Source organism: Balaenoptera musculus, chromosome 3 (genome assembly GCF_009873245.2).
Source record: "Balaenoptera musculus isolate JJ_BM4_2016_0621 chromosome 3, mBalMus1.pri.v3, whole genome shotgun sequence".
Lineage (NCBI taxonomy): Eukaryota > Metazoa > Chordata > Mammalia > Artiodactyla > Balaenopteridae > Balaenoptera > Balaenoptera musculus.
The window spans coordinates 170,631,364-170,650,802 of NC_045787.1; the positions used below are offsets into that span (position 1 = coordinate 170,631,364).

A 19,439-nucleotide genomic window follows, 5' to 3' on the forward strand; every position below is an offset into this window, starting at 1 on the left:
AAAAGATGGGGCAGCCCTCGCCAGCGGCCGAGTCGCCCTGCCCCGCCCCTCGAAGCTTCGTGCTGTCTGTGTACCATCCAGTGATGGAGTTTGTGTTCTGTTTTCTGATTGATTATAAATATTTACTGCATACTCTTGCTTGCTCTGGGTTTTCTCTGGGGACCCAGGAGTACAGAGGCCTTAGGGGGAAGGGGATCAGGCCCCCCTGGCCACTGCACTCTGGAGCTGTGGCCCCCGGGCTGAGCAGAGGGGCCTGTGGAGGTCTGGGGAGGCCGGTTCACCAGAGAGCACAGAGATCCAGCATGGCCAGAGGCAGACACGCGTGGGAGGCCCACGTCTCCACCCGGCACCACCAGCAAGACCTGCAGACCCGGGCCAGCCCCTCCACTGTGGGGTCCAGAAAGGGCCCCAGGCTCAGGCTCAGGCTCAGACTCAGACCCCCACCCCCGCCACCTGACAGCACGTCCTGCCACCCACAGTTCCCAAACATCCCTCACAACCACAGCTCAAATCCACCTGTTTTATTTTTTCTTAAAAAAGAAGAAGAAGAAAAAAACCAACCAAACAATGAAAACAAGGCAGCAGCCGGGCTCCCCTGGGCACTGGGCATGCATCGCGGTCGACAGGTCCGCTTGTCCTGCCCATCCCGCTGCGGCTGTGGTTGGTGGGAACACATCACCAGGTGTGGGAGGCGCTAATGAGCGGCAGAGTAAAAAGAGGGGTTGGGGCGGGCGAGAACCAGTAGTCTCAACGTAAAGTGCATGGCGAGGGCTGGCGTGGGGCCGCGCCGGGCCCTCTCCCTCCTCCCCCGGCCGGGGGAAGGGGCTCAGCACAGGATTGCAGTCAGCAGGAGGTCGTGTCCACCAGCCACCAGGGGAGGGCGGACCCCAGTCCCTGCTGTCCCCCAACCACAGCCCTCCAGGCCCCTCCGGCTTCCGGAGGGGCGGTCAGCACGAAGGGTGCAGCGGCGGCCTTCCTGGGCAGTGGGCGGCAGGCCAGCAGTCGGCGGGAAGACTGAGCAGGACCTGGCCGGGGCTCCTGGAGACAGGCTGAGACCAGAACAGAAGGTGGATCACTTCTGGGTCAACGCAAGGCCCTGCATCCCAGGAAGCAGGCCTGCCCTGGGGCCGCCCAGAGGGTGGGGAAACTGAGGCCTGGTCACGCCTCAGTGATGTCAGATGCCTCAGGAGGCCAGGGAGGGCTGTGCTGCCTCAAGGGGCCACCCCGGGAATCGCTGGCCACCTGGTGGGATTAAGCACGGCTCTTCTGCCACGGAACCAGGCCTCCCTCCAGAGTTCCTACCCCACCTGGCTGGTTCTGATGCTGGCAAATTCTTTGGGGGGCGTTTCAGGGGCAGCTCCCTGGGAGAGGGGACATGGCTGGACAGGGGCTGTAGCCTCAGGCCCCTACCCCACTGCTCACATCCTGAGCAGGCGATGGGGTCTCCAGTGCCTCTGGGGCCCAGTCGCCCTTTGTGGACTGGGTGGTCAGGGCTGGGAGGAGGAAGCAGGGAGGGGAGATGACGGCCTCTGTCAGAGCCCAGCCCCTCCTAGCCTGCTCACCCTCCCAACCCCCCACCCCCCAGCCTCGTCTGACACCAGCATCGCCCTGTCGCAGAAGCAGCCTGGGTGGGGTGGGGGTGAGCCCCGCAGGTCTGCAAGACAGGCTGCCGGCTTAGGGGCCCTGCTCCTGCACACGCCGCCCCCCGACCCCAGTGCATGGCCAACGCCCTGATGAAAGTGACCTCCTGCACCTCCAACCCAGACCCCGGGGGTGACAGGCACAGGCCATGACGGTGACACCAGCCAAGCAGGGCAGTGCCCATGACACGCCCCCAACCCATTCGTCCGGTCCCCACCACATCCCACCTGCAGGCGGCCACCCTCACTGCTGCTTGCAGGCCGACAGCCGGCGGATCTTGCTGCTGGCCGAGCAGGCCTTGCGGGCGGGGTTGGAGGCGGCGCTGGCCCGGCGCTCCGCCCTCGACCTGGTGCTCAGCTGGGCTGACTCGGTGCCATTCACACACACGGCTTTGTGCGGGCCCCGGCTCTGTGTGCTCCGCCCGGCCTCCTCCTCCGGGACCTGTCCTAGGAGGGAGAAGGCAAACGTGTGCTGACTGGGGGTCCCCGACCAACACGCCCCCAGCGCCCCGCCTGCCCGGGCCCAGGGCACCTCCACCACCTGTCCCACCCGGTCCTGCCAATGGGGCCCTAATCCAGGGAGCGGTGGGGCTGGCCTTCGAGTCGGCCGGGGCAGGGCCCGGCCTATGCTCACCTGCCTGTTCAGGTGTGAGCGGAGCCCTGCACTCAGGTGGGTGGGAACACGGTGGACACCAGGGACCTGGGGCCCGAGCCTCAGCTCTCTCACCTGTGCGATGGCCAGACCTCGCTGGGCCCCGTGGGACTCGGAGGGGCTGGGCTCGGGCCGGGTGTCCGGACTCGCCGTCTCTCCCACAAGAGCCCGCCCCGGCTCTCCACGCCGGGCACAAATGGAGAGGCCGTCACAGGTGCCTGCCATGCCCTGGCCCCAACCGTGTGGGCTGTCAGCCCTCACCGGGTCCCGGGGCCACTGGCCCGGGGCCGCCCGCCCCACCGTGTGCCCGCTGAGGCGTGGGGGGAGGGAAGTGTGTAGGGAGCCCGTGCTGCCCGCGGCGCACCCCCCTCCCATGGACGTCAGCAGGAAACCCCTCAGCTGCCTCAAACCCATCTCCTCCACACACGGAGCCCCGTGTCTGCCAATGGCGTCACGTGCCTGACTCGGCCTCCGGACCTAGCCGGGAGGCACTGGCCCATGACCGGGAAGTGTCTCAGGTCAGAACCCAGAGCGTGGGGTGGGGGCAGTGTCAGGTGTCTGCTCTGATGGGGGAGGGGGGGCTGCAGGGGCGCTGAGCACCGAAACTCTGCGCAGATCACCTGGGGCCCAGCCTCCGGCACAGTGACCACGGTCAGAGGGCGGCTGGAGGGCACGGGATCTGCCCCACATGCCCTCAAGGCACTGGGGCCACTGGCCCCGACCAACCAACACCCGGCCCAAGGCCCAGCACCAGCCCTCAGGGTGGATGGCAGGACCAGGGACAGACCAGGGGCCCAGGGGAGCAGCTGAGAGCCTCTGACCGTGACCACACGACAGGACCGGAACGGGAGGAGCCCCAATACGGCCCGCTGCCGGCCCACGGGCAGGTCAGCGAGAAGCAGCTGACTGACCTCAGCACAGGACCGTCCGTCCCCACGTCTTGTGTGGCGGACGTTCCCAGGCCAGGGATCTGGCTCCGGCCCAGAGAGCCGCTCTTGAACAAGCCCTCCCCTACCCAGGCAAAGCAGTCCCAGGCCTCTGGAACAGGCCTGAAGAGACAGTGTGTGGTCAGTGCCTCTACAGCCGGCCAGCCAGCAAGGCTCACACCCAGGCACCTGTCCCAGGGCCCCAGTGCCTCTGAGAGGCAGGACACCTTGCTTCTATCCTGTGGAGGGGACGGAGGCTCCAGGAGGCCTGACTCAGGACTGGACCGGGGCCAGGGTTCCCAGGGCGGGGGCATCCCACCTGACCCCAGGACCCCATGGGGAACGGCTGCAGCCAGCTGCACCAGAGGCCTGAGTGTGCCCCCAGGAGAGTGGGACACGCGGACCCACCCTGGGGCTGCTCCCTGGAGGCCCCGCTGGCCACCCTGCACACGGGCTCTTCCTACGGTAGATGCCTAAGCCCTGGCCGGCGAGCCGGAAGGAAGCAAGCATGACCCGCACACGCTCAGCGGGGCAGACCTTTATGCGGGAGCCTGCAGAACCAGCCCCGGGACAGCACAGCACCGCGGGGCGGTGGGTGGAGCAGCGCTACACTAGGGCCCGGGCTCTGCCCGGAGCTCCTCGGCGGCCCTGGCCTCAGCTTCCTCTCCAGAAAGGTCTGAGCACTGGCTCTCCTGCGGGCCTCTCTCTCTAAGCCCTGCCTCAGACGCCTCCTCGCCACCTGGGGAAGAAGGCCACTCGTCAGCAGTGCGGCCGGTGCGGAGAGGGCCACCGGACCCTCAGGCCGGGGGCAGGGCCTCCCCACTTCCCCCGCAACCCCCGGGGACTCACCGGGCACCGTGAAGTCCTGAGTGTAGATGATGTCGTCCTCGATGTCGAAGAGCTCGTCATCCGTGGCGTCGGCGCAGCCGTGCAGGTCCTCCAGGTAGGGCACCACTGTCATGCCGCGCCACCGGTCCTTGCAGTCCGCGCTCGGCGGGATGGGCACTGGCTCCTCGGCCGGCGGGTGCTTCTTCCGGAACCAGCTGCGGAAGCCGGCGGGTCAGGGCAGCCAGGGGCTTGCCTGGCTCCCCACGTGGGCCCACCCCCAATTCCTGCTGAGAACCACGCGGGGTGGGGGAGGGAGAAAGGGCCCATCGGGAGAGACTGAGCCAGCAAGACCCCCGTGGCCCCAACCTCCCCCTCCCCTGCCCCCACTCGCTCTCGCCACACGGGCCCCCAAGTCGGGGAGCCCTGCGGGGACTCACCTGTGCTGCCGGATCTGCTGTATGGAAAACCGCTTGGCCGGCTCGTATTCCAGCATCCCTGCCAGGGAGACCAGCGGTGGGTGCAGGGGCCAGCACGGGCAGAGGGCCCTCCCCTGCCTGGGAGAGGTGGGGACGCCCGTGGGTGCCCGTACAGGGGAGGGGGTGGCGTGAGTGAGCGGAGCCCCCTCCCCCGCAGGCCTGGCCTCTACAGCCGGGCGCCCAGCACGAGGGCAAAGATGCTAAGCCCGTAGCTGAACGGAGGCGGACGCAGTCGGGGCCGTCTCCCTGTCTCGACACGAGGGGCTGCCTGGCAGACACTGCAAAGCAAGGTCGGGAGGACCAAGACCAGAGAAGGCTGGGATGCAGGACGGACAGCCCACCCCAGTGACCCTGAACCTGTCCACACGCCCCAAGAAGACAAAGCACACGGCTCGCCCCTGCTGTTGCCCGCCCGGCTCTGGCCAGCAAAGCCTGTGACTGGCCATTCTAGCCAGGACACCAAAGCCCCCTGAGGCGGCGGCAGGAGAACCGGAGGCCTCAAGAGTGACACACTGTACGTAGACACTGGTGTGAGGGCCTTTTGCCTGGCATCCGGACACTCAGAAGGGTCAAGGCTGACCTGCAGGCTGTGCTGGGCTGGCCCGAGGCAGCAAAGGGCGGCACCACCCCCCCCAGGGCTGCAGGGGGCCCAGGGCCCGAGGTCCCCAACCCCCACCATGCTCAAGTGCCCACCCCCTTCCCCACGGGAGGACCGAGCGTGACGCAGAGAGGGGGATGGGGGCGGCAGGGCTCTGCACACCACCTCTTGGAGGTGCCTTTGTTCTCAGGAAATGAGAGGCCATTTCAGAAGCTGGGGCTCAGAGAGCTGAGTATCTGAGTGGTGTGGGAGAGGAGGAAAGGTCACGGTCGCGGCCTCGCTGCAGGAGGGCAGGGCCAGGGCGGTGTTCCAGAGACTCACGGGGGAGGCAGCCCAACAGCCCAGCGGCCGGGAGGAGCCTCCATGCAAAGTGCAGTGCAAAGGCCCCGAGGCAGGCCTGGGCGGAGGAAGCGAGGATGGGACACCCTGCCTGGATCTGGGGACAGGGACACGGGTGCTCTCTGCCATCTCGTCGGCCCCACTTGGGACTGTTTTGAGCGCTTATGAGAGTGAGGGTGGCAACAGATCATCATCTGTGTCACTGGAACAAAGAAAGCTCCGTACAGAGGAAACTCTGACCCACCAGCCCCTGGCGAGGGAAGGAGAGTCTGGAACACCAGCTCACCACCTGCAACGGCCCTCGGCCCTCAGTGGAGCTGGTGGAGGCCAGGGGGCACGGCCCAGGCACCCCTAAGGACGGGGCCCACAAACTGCTAAGGAGACCTCAGGTGGGGAGGGCCGGGACTGAGCCAGCTGGGCCGCTGCCTCCTGCTTGCTGGCTCCTCCCACGTTCCAAGAAGACCCCAGGCAGGCGGTGTGCCCAGCCCTCTGAGGGTCCTGGGGCAGCTGGCAATGCAGGCCTGGACTGGCAGGGGGGAGGTGGGGGCCGGGGCCGCAGAGCACTGGGAACGCAGCTGCCCAGCTTCATTTCACCTTCACTAACAAACCAAAGAACCGGCGAGACTCAGTCATCAGAAAGCTCAGGAGCCACGCAGGACTGTGAAGATCCTCTTGGCTGTGCATCACACGAAGGCCGGGCACTGACCCAGCGTTCAGCACAAGCCGAGGGTCAGGTCAGTTACACAGAGCCCAGGGACTGTGGGCAGGGAACCTAGGACGGTGCCGGTCAAACAGGGCGATACCCTGGATGTGCTGCGTCATCAAAACTAACTTCGGCCAAGCCCCAGGATGCTGGTGTGGCTCCCGCCCATCCACACCTAGACAGGCCCCTGCGGTGCACAGACAGCGCCACCTGCTGTACAGCCTGGGAACTGCAGCAGGAAGAGCACCCCACCCCCACCCCCCCGCAGGAGACCCCCACTCAGCAGGCGGACTGGGGTCCCCGCTGCTACTTCACTGTAGGGATGGGGGATCAGAACAGGGTGGAACGAAGGTCCAGGGCAGGCAGTGGAGCCCAGAGGAGCCAGCGGCCCCTTGCAGGCGCCCCTGCGCCCACTGCTCTCCACACCCGACTAGGCTCTGCACCACCCCGCCCCGCCCCGTGTCGGGGAACTGCACAGAGAAGAGCCGGCTCCCGTGGGGCCAGCGGGCCACGGGAATCCCACGGGGGCCCCAGTACCCGCCGCCAGCCCACCCACCCCCGCAACCCAGCCTCCTGCCTCGAGGGCCTCACCTTTGAGCAGGTCTGAGAGTGGGGGGCCGCAATCCCCCGGGATGGTGTAGTCCCCCTTCCCGATGTTCTCAAACAGCTTGTAGATGTTGTCTCCCTCGAACGGGTACAGGCCTGTTGTGATGTTGTAGCTGCGGCCCCGGGAAGGACAGACCAGTCAGGAGGGCCTGCCTCGCGCCCCAGCCTAGAGCCAGCCTGGTCCCGAGCCTTAACCACCCCCACCTGCGGGGACTTGGACTTGGTGAGGAGAATGTTCTGGAACACATGGTGGTGGCGGCTCACTAGGAAGATACGGAAAGCCACCGGATGGTACACTCTGACACGGTGGGTCAAGGGTACACGAGTCAGCTCTCAGTAACACGAAACAGGACACCCACGCCGGCGGCTGCGCGCACAGGGGGCTGCAGCGTGAACTCGCCTCGGGCAGGAGAGGCTTCCAGAGAACACAGGCCCACTCGGTGCCGCCTGAGCTCACGGAGGAACAGACGACCACGTGGCGCGTCTGGGTGGGGGGTACGCAGCGGCGGGCCGAGCATCGCCGGCGACTCGTGGTGCCTGAGAATTCCCAGCCCCGGGGGTCAGGACAGAGACACCCGCCCAACAGCGACTGTGGCCGGTGTGGGAAGCAGCGCAGGTGGAGACCAGCACAAGCCCAAGGTGGGCGGGGGCCAGGGGGACGGCCGGTCCCAGTGCCTGTCCCCCCACCCATGGGGGCTCCTGACCCCGGGTCCGTGGCCTCCACAGACTCTGGGGGGCGGCAGCAGCTGGGAGACCTGTCAGGAGGGGCAGGTCATGGAAGCCTGGAGCCCAGATGGGGTACCTGGGGCCGGGGGGCGGTGAGGGAAGACCCCTGGGGTGGACGGACCCAGGCCCAGGGGCACTTACAGCGTGACCCCAGCTGACCAGATGTCCACCTTGAAGCCAGAGAAGGTGTCCAGGCCGTTGGCGATCTCGGGCGGCTGGAATGCGGGGGAACCCTGGCTCGTCCGGCACGTGTCGTCCTCGGCAAACGGGTGCAGGGCCTGTAGCAGCACCAGACAGCCCTCAGGGAGCGGCCCTCAGCGGGCGGGGACCCCACCCTGCGTCCCCACCCTGGGTCCGGCTTGGGGGCGGGGCACCTGCCTCGGCCACACCGAGGTCGGAGATCTTGAGCGTGCCACCCGTGGTGAGCAGCAGGTTGCCGGGCTTGATGTCCTTGTGCACGATGCCCTGGCTGTGCAGGTACTCCAGGCCGTCCACCAGCTGGCAGAAGTACCTGCAGGGCACAGCCTCTGTGAGCCACCGCACCAAGGGGCGGAGCCCCACCTGTTGGGAACCTCAGCTGCCTAGAACGGCTGCCTGCAGCGACCCAGCGGGACCAAGGATGAGAGGCGGAGGCTCAGGGGCCATCGGTGCCGGGCGGCCCATCAGGGAACCAGAGGGCCAGTGGCCGGGCCGAGCCACTCCTGGGCCCCCGCTGCAGTAGCTCCCACCAGGGGCACCTGCCCCAGCTGCCCCCCCAGCCCGGGCAGCCCAGGGGCCCTGCTATCATCCCAACCTCTGTGGCCTGGACACAGCCCTGCTGCCCCCCCCGTCCCCCCTGGGGCCAGGGACCCAGGCCAACCCACTGACCCCGTTCCCCTCACGCCACAGGCCAGCTGGTCCTACAGCAACTGGGTGTTAGGGGTTGACTGCCCAGGAGAACTAGCCAGCCGGGGCAGTACAGGCCGCTGTCAGCAGCTTCCCAAGCACGGGAGGCCCCAAAGCCTCGGTGGCGGCCACAGTGGGGCAGGGAGGTGCGCAGAGAGGAGCTTGTGGGGCTGCCAGGGCGTCCACGGCAGGTGGGCTGCGGGACTGCAAACTGAGCCCCAAAGCCCTGAGTTTTGAAACACACTCGAGCTTTCGTTTCACTGATGATCAGAATTAAGTTGTTCGAAGGCTTGGGCCCGTGAGTGACCGGGCGGGGGCGCAGGGGGCAGCAGTGGGGCCCGCAGGCTCACCCGTGGGCCTGGCACACGGGGAAGCGCCTCTCGGGCACGCTGTCCAGCATCTCCTGCATGCCGCACACGCAGTACTCCATCACCATATACGTGCAGCAGCGGCAGAGCTAAGGAAAGCGCGCTCAGCCAAGACCCCGCCCCGGACGGGCCACCCCAGGGAACGGACAGATGCTAGGGGGCGAAGGCTGCACTAGGACAGTGAGCTGGAGACCCCAGAGGGATCACAGGTGCTGCAGGAAGCCCCCCGGTCGCTCCACACCCCAAGGAGGAGCTCAAGCCCCAGCCCTGGCCCCCAAAGGAGCGAGGGAGGGGCGTGTGGGCCCTGGGGAGAGAAGGCCTGAGCAGGGGTGGGAGGCCAGGGAGAGACAAGGGCAGCACAGGGGTGAGGCTGCAGAGCAGGGATGGGGGGCCCAGGGCCAGGCTGAAGCCCCCCAGCCACATCTCCACCGTGGAGGGGCAGCCCTGTGACTAAGATGGAGAGGACCCCCATCACGCTACATCCAGCGAGTCAGTGACAGGCCCCTCTGCGACACAGGCCCCTCAGCAGGCCCCCGGGCCCCTATACCCTGCTTCTCGGAGCTGCAGCCCAGGAGTAAAGGGTGAAGGCCGAGGACACTCCCAGTACACCGTTACCGCAGTGACACACTCCCCATCCCGTCCACCATGCATCCGCCACAGGCCAGGGCGCACAGCCCCCCAAACAGAAGCCAGGAAAGCGTCCCCGCTCCAGGGACCAGGCTGACAGCAGGGCCCCAGCTCCACACGAGAACAGGAGGTCTAAGCGGAGAACCAGCCCGCATCCTGCGGCGCCCCCCGTGGGCACTCGCTGGAGAGGGGCCCCGGCCCCGAGGTCGGCGGCGCTCAGGGAACACCTGGCACCCCGCGCCCCAAAAGGATATATCTTCTGCTTCTCCTCGTTGTACAGCACGTCCACCAGCTGGATGACGTTTTTGTGCCGTAACCTCCTCAGCAGCTGGATTTCCCTGAAGACAGAGGACGGAGGCGTCAGCCAAGCCCCACGGCCTGGCAGTGCCGCCAGCCCCCAGGAACCGTGCAGAGGGCAGCACCAGAGTGAGCAGCTCCGCACAGGGGCAGCTAGTCCTGGGCACGTGCCCGAGCCCAGCAACACGACCAGGCCCCGTCCCCGCATTTTAACTGAAGATTCACAGAGACCACAGCGAAGACCGCGCGGGGACAGCAGGAGAGCACGCGGGAGTTGGGGCTCCAGCCAGGTCCCCGCATCCCCCCACCCCCTCCTCCCTCTGGGACTGAAGCCCAGGCTCCCCTCCGCTGTCAGGGCGGCTCCACGAGGACTCCCTGCAGGAGCCGGGGCGGGGTGGGGGGGCGGGCAGCTCCGCAGAAGGTTGAACAGTCACCAACTGACCCAGCACCTCCAATCAGGGCACGTGCCCGGGAGGACCGAGAGCACGGCGACCCGGTCACACGTGCTCACGGCGGCACCATCCACGGGAGCCCAAGGGCAGATACAACTCCAGTGTCCCTCCACACACGGGAACACCACTCAGCCGAGCGAAGGCAGAAGCCCTGATACTCGCTACAACGTGGATGGACCCTGAGAACACGATGCTCAGTGAGAGAAACAAACACAGAAAGACACACGGTGTGTGATTCCATTGATGGGAAACGTCCAGAACAGGCCAGTCCACAGACAGAGAGTGCGTTCCTGGTTGTCAGGGACTGGGGATGGAATGGGGTGACTGCTGATGGGGACGGGACTTCCTTTTGGGGTAATGGAATGTTCTGAAACTAGACAAAGATGAGAGTTGCCATGAAGATACTAAACGTCACCGAATTGCATGGTATGTGAATAATACGTCAATAAAGATTTTTTAAAGTTCTCACTGGGGAGCCCAAGCATGAAACACAAGACCAGCCAGGCAGGTGAGGGGTCCCCAACCTCACGAGACCCGAGTCGCACGCCTCTCACTGTCCATGAAGAGGTCGCCTATTCCAGGAAGCCGTTCCTGACCACACCCCACCCTCGCACACCAGCGCGGATCCTGTGCCCTCGACACCACCCGCCCTCCCCAGCGTAGGTCCTCCTCCCATGCAGATTCCCCAGCCCGGCACTCATGCAGGGAGGGTGCCCGGAAACAGCAACTGTGTGTAGCGCCCACTCCCCAGACCCATAGCACAGGAGGCCACCGACTTGCTGGAGGGAACACAGCTTTACCGCTGCTTCCCGTGAGCTCACTGCCTGCCTGCCCCCCACCCCACTCCCACCCTCACCAGAGGGTTGCGGGGCACAGCAGTAACTCTGCCCTCATTCCCCCCATCATTCCGCGCTTATCCCTAACCACCTGACCTCTGAGGTCTGGGACGCTGCACACATTTCAATCCACACCTGAGTGGGAGGGAGGGGAGGAGACTCACAGACGTTGGGGTCACCCTGGTTTACACCGCCTGACCTTTGGGATTTATCCTGGTGTCCAGTGTGAGCAGGGATCACACTCAATTTCCCCCCCAATAAATGATACACAGTAGCTCCGCCTCAGCTCTGTGACGTCAGGGCGTCCTGGGCTCTGGGGGGTGTGGAGCAGCATCCCTGACCTCCACACCTTTGATGCCAGGAGCCCCCCTCCCTCACCGTGACAACCACAGATGTCCCCAGGTATCGCCAGGCGTCCCTGGGGGCAAGACGGCCCAGGTGAGAGTCCTGCTGTAAAGGATCAGGAACGTCCTGGGGTGTGGGGAGCAGACCCTGAACCTTCCCAGCTCAGGCCCCAGTGCTGGTCCCCCAGATCCCACTCACTCACTCAGTCCTGCAACAGACGGGCCTTATCAGGCCCCTGTGGGTCAGGCCCCGGGCAGGTGGGTGCCCTGTCCGTGGGGCCTTGGGTGCCCCTCTGACGCTCCAGGTCCACCACCACTTGTCAGGGAGCGGCCCTGTGCCCCCAGGCATCCCTCCCCCTCTCGCCCAGATCACCCCACAGCTCTGACTCCCGGCCTTGCTTGCTGCCAGCTCTCCGGGACCAGAGCTCGGCTCTGGTGACTCAAGGACCCTGCCCCGCAGGCAAGTCCCCTCCCTTTCTATCTGACAGTCGAGGGCTGGTGGCCGCCCCGGGCCGCACCGCACAGCAGCCTTTGTCATGACAGTGGTGACCAGGCCTTTGGGGTCCCTGCCAGGACTGAGTACAGCACTCCTCCTCGCAGGGGTCCCAGGGGCAGGGGTCCCAGGGGCAGGTGCAGAGCCGGCTCCCCTCAGAGACCAGCGTTTAGCACCTGCCGTCCACCCAGCCAGCCAAGTACCCGCTGAGCTACCTAGCCAGAGCCGCCATGGGGTCTGCGGCCCAGAGGGGAAGGGTGTCACGTGGGGGGCAAGCTGTCGCGAGCTGCAAGCTGGGGGGGCTGAGGGAGGGCCCAGCGCAGACTCTGACCCCGTGCCAGCCTCCCCTGGAAGCTGGCTCCAGGCACTCTCCCTCTCCTCTCCATCCAGAGGCGCTACAGGGGCTAACTAAACCGCACGTGTGGACACCAGGAGGCCCTTCGTACCTGGAGCCAACGCGTGGCCACCACCTGGAGCGCTTACAGCCAGGCTTCAAGCAGCGTCTGCCGATCCGAGTGTGAGAACCTGCCTGAACGCAGTCACAGGCTGCCAACAACACGTGTGGCAGCTCCGGGAGGGGGCCCGCGGCTAGTCCAGGGGCCCCGGGGAGCTCACCCCAGGCCTTCCAAGGCGAGGACAAACCCCACGGCTCTGCCTTCTGTGCCGTGAGATACCTGGGCCTGGAACCATCTTCCGGGCCGCGCCTCTCCATCCGCCCACTGCCTTTGGGGCAAACTTCTGTGCGGGAGGAGGCTGACGGCAGCACCCTTCCCTCCACAATTAAACAGCTCACCCCCTACTCCAACGCCAACAAAGCCAGCCCTGAAGGGAGGTCCCTGCGCTGTGGGTGCGTCGAGCGCTCATGTGGTCAGTTAAATGTGATGGAAACCTCCTGGAGAAAAACGGGTAAGTCCCATTATGGATATCAGGTAAGTGGCTACAGTGTCCAGCTCCTCTGAGAGAGGAGAACCTCGCCCACAGGCGGCATGGAGATGCGCGCTCCGAGCGGGTAAAAGGGGCGTGCAGGAGGACCCCCGAGATATTCACTGCAGAGACCGGGCCGGGGAGGGGCCGCTACACCTTCTCTGAGTTCTCCGTCTCCTACAAGGCACACTACTGACCGGAAAAAAAGAAAAACAGTATTTAAAGAAAGAGGAAAAGCCAGGCGCTCAGCCAGGATGCAGGAAGTAAAGTGACAGGAAGCCGAGCCTTCCGGCCCGGCCGCAGCTGCTCAGGGCGGGTGTCACAGGGACCTGCCCGCAGTGCCACCCGAGCAGAGAGGACTGCTGGGGACGGACTCGCTGACTACCCACGAGGGAAACGGAAGAGCCCCTGGAGCTCACAGAGGAATGGAAAGGAGCTGCCACCACAGTCGCCCATCCCAGAGCCGCCGGGGATGCACCCACCTCACTCCCTCCAGACGGTGATGGGGACAGGGACGGGTCCACAGAGAGCAGGGGAGGGGACGATGGCAGCTCTGGACGAGGGACACTGAGCAAGACCCCCCTCACCCCTTGGCCTCTCTGCTGATGCTTCTAATCATATGGCGAGAGGCCATCGGGGATCCGGGAGAGAGACTAAAGTGAGGAGAAATTCACCAAAAGTGAAGTTCAACACAAACACTCGCTCACGCAGCTTCCCAGAAACACAATTCCTAACAGGCACCAAGTGGGGACAACCCGAATGTCCACTGACGGGTTAATGGATACACCACGTCCCTCCACACCCAGGAACATCACCTGAAAAGGGGTGAAGCACTGACACTCGCTACCACGTGGATGGACCTTGAAAACAGGATGCTCAGTGAGAGAAGCCAGACACAGAAGGACACACGGTGTGTGATTCCACTGATGGGAAACGTCCAGAACAGGCAGATCCATAGAGACAGGGAGTGGGTTCCTGGTTGTCAGGGGCTGGGGGAGTGAATGCTGATGGGGGCGGGGTTCCTGTTGAGGGGATGGGATGTCCTGGAATTAGAGGTTATGGTTGCACACTCTGTGAAAATACTAAATGACACTGAGTTACCCGCTAATAGTTGAATTTTATGTCACGTTAAATTATGTCTCATTAAAGCCGTTAAAAGAACAAATTGCCGTGCAGCGCGAGGTCAACATGGGATAAAGGGCAGCTTTGCTGTGATTCCCAAAACACTCCTGAGTGAGGAGCCAGTGTCCCCACCCACCCCCTGCGCCCCGGCCTGGGGTGTATCCCAACGGCCCCCGAGCTCCCACTGCATCTCACAGTCACCCCCTTGGCCAGGGAAGGACCAGACAGGGAGGCCACGAGGACGTTCAGTGTGGAGCGCCTCAGTGGACCAGCCGTGCCCTATCGCTGCCAGCCTGGCCTCACGGAAGAATCCTTCCCACTGGGGGGCGGGGGGCAGGTGCCCCAGCAGAAGCCAGCACCTGGCAGAAGCCACTCAGGACGGGAACGAAGGCCAGCAAAGTCCAGGCTCTGCTGCACGCGCTAAAATCCCAACCACTCACCCCCCAGGTTCAAGTACCTGCCAGTCACCGCTGGCCTGGCCGAGGGAGGCCCAGCCTAGAGACTGGCGCCGGCCTGCTGGGCCCCAGCCACATGGGCAGGGACGCCGATGAAGAAGGAGGCTGGCAGGGCCCTGACCCGCCCAGTGCCGGCCCCGCACGGCTCACCAAGCACCTGCACCCCGCATACACTGGGTACAGACCCCGACCTGCCCTCACACAGACGGGCTGTGGGGCACACAGACTGCCCCGGCCGCTGTACACTTGTAAACAGCTGATGAAAACCCACAAAGAACAGTATCTTGGGACAGGTGAGAATCCCGTGAGCGGGGCCCATCTGCCACCCGCCCTCCCCGGGGGGTTGCGTCAGAGGGGCGTGTGCCCACCGTCTGTATGGGCGCGAAACCCCACGGCTGCCCCCGGCCAGGCAGGAGCCAGCGCGGCTTCTGCTGCCAACCGGGAAAGCAAGCAGGTACAGCTTACTGTTGAAAATGATCCTTAGGAGAGTTTAATTTTTCATTAAAAAGTGCTTGGATAGGTAACGAAAACATGCTAAAGAAAGGCTCAGAGGGAGTGTGGCAGAAGCGTTAGTATTAAAACGATGAGTAATTTCTGTCTTACTTCTTGGTGGTTTTCGGAACTTTCGTGTTTTACAATAAGAGCAAATTAGTCTTTGTGAGCAAGACGGGGACAAGCACAGACCCACAGCAGCCCTCCTGGCAGGAGCCACAAGAGGGGAGGACCTCCTTTAACACAAAGTGTATCCTTTAAGGAAAAGCTTCCCATCCCAACTGGAGCTAGAGGACTCCTGAGGCTTGTCTGGAAAATTCTGGACACTTCACTCCAAGAGAAGAGTCTGGAGTTGAGTTCATTAAGTCTCTCCAAGACAAAGGAGCCTTTTTTCCCTGCAGCCGCCTGGCAGCAAGGCTGACCCAGAAGCCTGGATCTCTGGGCCGGGGAGTGGACACCCAGCCCTTGCTTGAGCCCAGGGCCTCACCTCCTCCGGCCTCCAACCCGGGGCGCTCTGTCAGGACTCAGGACAAGGGAACAGGGTGCCTCCGAGCAGGGCACGCCCCCTCACAGCGCCCAAGGAAGGAGGCGCGGTGGGTTCTAACCCGCAGCCGCATACCCAGCAGGTCCTCACGCCACACGCTGCAGACGGCAGGCGGCCGCACGGGGCCAGCGCTGCGCTCCAAGGGGCCTCAGAGAGGTGAAGACCTACACGTCTAGGGCTAAGCTGGAGGAACCGGCCCAGGCCCTGCAGCTGTGACACCTCGTGTTGACTGCCAGGCCGGCTGTGGACCGCCAACCACTCTGCCTCCCAGGCCTCAGTTTCCCCTCCGGTTCTTCCGACGGACACTGTGTCTCCACAACTCCTGGGACCGTGGCTGACCGCTCTGGAAACGAGGACTGGGAGCCAGTACGCTGCGACCCTCCAGTGGGGCGGCAGAGCGCGAGGGTACTCTTTGGGTGGTGAACAAACGTCCCCTAACTTGACCTTGAGCATGTGCATTTGCATGTGGGGAGGGCCTTTATTACGTGTACATCATGCTTTGGCAGAAGTGGGCGCTCGACACCTCCATCGCGTCTGCGAATGTTCTGGGACCCACTCAGCTCAGCTGCCCCCAGTCCACGCCCCTGGACGCATGCACTACCTGAAGCCCCAGGGATGGCCAGCAGGGTGGGCTTGGGCGACTCTAGCCAGACAGATCAGTTGGGGCTGGAAGCCAGCCTGGCCCCTTGGGGACGGACTCTGGGAACCCCTCCTACCTCGGGGTGCTACTCCCAAGAGGCTGGGGCCTGGGGTGCCATGGCAGCCCAGCATAAAGCACCGGCACCAGAACACCTCCATGGACCCAGGCTGACCTCAGGTGGAGGGAGGGTGCATCCAGGCTTTAAGAGCACAGCACCCCGTTCCCCGGACAGATCCAGGGATGAGGCCTAAGAGGAGCCAGGAGGACGAGGACCAGCCCTGGAGAGCGGAGGTGTGGGGCGGGGGGGGGCGGGGGGCTCAACCCGGAGCAGCGGCCAACTGGCATCCCGAGGGCCACGTCTCCCCCACGTGCTTCTGCCTTAAAGAGAAAATGTGACTTAGAAGCAAGGAGTAGGGATCTGATCAGAGGCGTGGCCTCGCTTGGCCCACAGGAGGGCACCCGCTGTCCCCTGGCCTGTCTCCCCAGGACACCGGTGGCCCCTGCCCCACCCCCCACCCTGCAGGTAAGAGACGGGCACAGAGAACTGAACAACTGGCCCTGGGCGCCCGGCCCCACCTTCGCCAGGGGTCCACAGCTGGGGCACTGACCACAGCCAATCAGGTCTCAGCACCCTGCTCCCCGACTTGACCACCCTAGGCATCCCAGAGCAGGCGAAAACAGCTGGGCAGCGCGCTGTCACACTGCGTGAGAGCAGGGGGGCCAGGAGGAGGGAATGAAAATGGATCTGGGAGCAGCACTCCCAGTACTGGCCAAGGTCACCAGCCAGTCCTGCTGCCGCCTGGCCCGTGAGATAAACCCCTCGGCTCGGGCAGGGCAGGGTCCCCCCAGGCAGCAGCGATAAGGAGGGGTGGCCCCTCCTGAAACCAGCAAGAGAGACGGAGGCAGGGCTCCCACCGTCCTGGCGGCGGGGGGGTGGGGGGGGGGTCTGCACACAGACTCCACCATCTCTGGGATGTCAGGAGGCAGACGGGCGCCTGAAAATATCCGTGTAAAAAGTTTGCGGGGACACAAGTTGATCCCCTTCTCAGGAGTCACCGGGACTGCGAGTCGCCAAAGTGTCCTGTGTCACATCCCAGGAAAGTGAGAAAGGGCGAAGTTCCCCCCTGCTGACTGATAAGCCGGTGCAAACAATTATTTTTGGCAACCGTACGGTCCCCCTCCAACAGGATAAACAAACCGCGTGTCCCCGGCCCTAGTAAGAGCCGCACGCTGCGCGGAAACTTGCCGGCGGCGGGCAGGCCCCTTTCGGAGCCCAGCTGCTCGCAGCCAAACCAACGCCGGCCCCTTCCGCCGGGCACCTCAACCCTCCGGACAGCTGGGAGGGCAAAGGGGGTGAGGGGCGCCCCCTTCCGAGGAGGGTTCCGCATCGGCCGAAAGCACAGGACGCCCAACCGCAACAAGCTAGCCTGACTTCACCAAAGTACCCTAGCGAATTGCCCACGACCTTCCCTCGCTGGTCGGCTCGGGTGCACAAGGAAAGAGAGGACGGAAGGAAGAAAGCGAGAAATGGAGGGAGAAGAAAGGGAGGGAAGGAGGAAGGAGGGGGCCGCCCAGCGGGCCGCGCCCCCACCCAGGAAGCCCGCACTTACTTCTTTACGTTGGCCTCCCCGTTGGGGATCCTCCGCAACTTCTTCTTCTTGAGAATTTTGACGGCTCTCCGGCACAGCGTCTCCGAGTCCAGCACCTCCTTCACCTTGCCGTACGACCCCTCCCCCAGCAGGTCCCCCATCAGGTACTTGCCGATGAGCTTGGCCCGCTTGCGGCGGGGCTGGTAGATGACCTCGGTGGAGTCGATGCGGTGGATGAACGTGTCCATCCCCACCGACATCAGCTCGCCCTCTGTAAACATGCCCAGCTGCTGCGGGTCCGCCACCTCCATCCTAAACCCCAGGCCTCCGACTCCCGCCGGCGGTCCCTTATTCCCTTTTCTGAGCTTCGCGGTGTGCGGTTCTTCCGTTTGTCCCCCCCCCAAAAAAAAATTCCCTTCTCCAAAAATAAAAGTCAACAAAATCTCAAAAAAAGGAAAAAAAGAGAGAGAAAAAAAAGAAAAACCCTTCTTGGAAAAGAAACGATTGTACTGAACGTGAGTTCAAGAAGCGCGCCTGGTCCAGAGCCCGGGCAACCGGGCGTGCGCAGCGTCCCAAGTTTGGGGGCCGCCCAGCCTCGCAGCTTCGAGGCGGGCCGGCGCGTCCACGGGGGCCCTCGAGAGGCCGGTGGGGCCGAGAAGTGCTAGGTCATCCTCCAGGGACTTTAGACCCTCGAACGAACACGGACGCGGCAGGGTCGAGTCTTCTCCGCGCCGTCCATTACTAGCGGCCCATGGCGCGCGCCGGGAGCCCCGCACAGGCCGGCCCCGGGGCCCCCAGAGCTGGGCAGGCGAGCTTAGCCGGGGGCCGGGCGCGCCGCTTGGGGGCGTCTCCCGCCGGCCTCGCCGTCCGGGGAGCCCGAGACGCCGGCAGGTGCGTGTCCTGAGCGCGCGGGGCACCTCCGTCCAGCCCGGCCGGCTCCCGCCAGCGCCGGGGCTGCCCGGGGCCCGCCGGCCGCAAGAAACAAGCCCCGTCCGAGCCGCCCACTGCCCGGGCGCCCGCACACCGGCCCGAGACCCCGAGCGGCAGCGCGGGCCCGGCGGGCGCCCCTCCCCAAACGGCAGCCCGCGCTCGCTCTCCACCCGAACGCCGTCGGCCGCGGGCCGCGGGCGCGCGGGGCTCCGGGCGGCCGAGGCGGCGCAGGCCGCAGGCCCCGGGCCGGGGTTCCGGAGGCCGCCGGAGCCCGGGCAGCGCGTCCCCCCGCCGCGGCCGCCGCGCGCGTGGAGCAGGCGGGGCGGCGCGGGGACCCAGCCCATGCAAGGCGGCCGCACTGCCGGCCGGCGCCCGCCGCCGCTGCCGCCGCGCCCCGCCTCAGTCGCGGGGGCCTCGGGCCGCCTCCCCCTTCCGCGCCCGACACGCCGCCGCCATCTTGTTTACCTCCTCCCCGCCCTGCGCCGCCGCGCCGCCGCACGCCCGCCGCGGGCCCGCCCTCGCGGCACCGACGTGCACGCCCGTTGGCCGAGCCGGCCGGCCGCGCCCCCGCAGCGAGCCCCGCCGCCGCCGCCCATTGGGCCGTTTGGACCCAGGCGGGCGCCCGAGCGGGGATTGGCTCGAGCCCGGCCCCGCCCCAGGGGTGGATACTCCTTGGTCATTGGTCCGCGGGGGCGCCCGTCAAGGGGAGGGGGCGGGAAACAGGCGCGGGGAGGTGAGGCCTGAGCGCTGACCTGGGCGGGGTTGGGGGCTGGGGTCGGAGGTCGCGAGTGCCAACGGCGTCCTCGGAACCCGCGGGGTCAGAGCGCAGCCCTTGCGGCCGGGACGTGGCTCGGGGACCCTGGTGGGTGCCTGTCAGGGCCTCTCCCCCGAAACCCCGTTTGAGGCGAGGTCAAGGGTCAAAAAGTAGCCGAAAGTGGCCAATTCGA

The 19,439-nt window shown here is 65.4% G+C and overlaps 1 protein-coding gene across 9 annotated transcripts; it reads right to left on the reverse strand.

Annotated features, from left to right (window-relative positions):
- Positions 1-506: 506 nt before the first annotated feature.
- On the reverse strand, positions 507-18,966 carry STK11 (serine/threonine kinase 11). 9 transcript variants are annotated; one of them, XM_036847085.1, is made up of 11 exons: positions 17,584-17,908; positions 9,629-9,712; positions 8,730-8,819; positions 7,873-8,005; positions 7,636-7,772; positions 6,754-6,881; positions 4,484-4,541; positions 4,068-4,261; positions 1,869-2,082; positions 1,423-1,493; positions 507-1,049 (listed from the first exon to the last, which is right to left on the reverse strand). In XM_036847085.1, the coding sequence occupies exons 1-11, from the start codon at positions 17,871-17,873 to the stop codon at positions 844-846; spliced, it is 1,605 nt and encodes a 534-aa protein (XP_036702980.1). In that variant the 5' UTR covers positions 17,874-17,908; the 3' UTR covers positions 507-843. The 9 variants fall into 9 exon arrangements, 7 of the variants coding, with proteins under 7 accessions (XP_036702980.1, XP_036702986.1, XP_036702984.1 ...); XR_005019299.1 differs by having other exon boundaries at positions 1,002-1,049; positions 1,869-2,087; XM_036847091.1 differs by lacking the exon at positions 1,423-1,493 and having other exon boundaries at positions 1,869-2,087; positions 17,584-18,966.
- Positions 18,967-19,439: the final 473 nt, after the last annotated feature.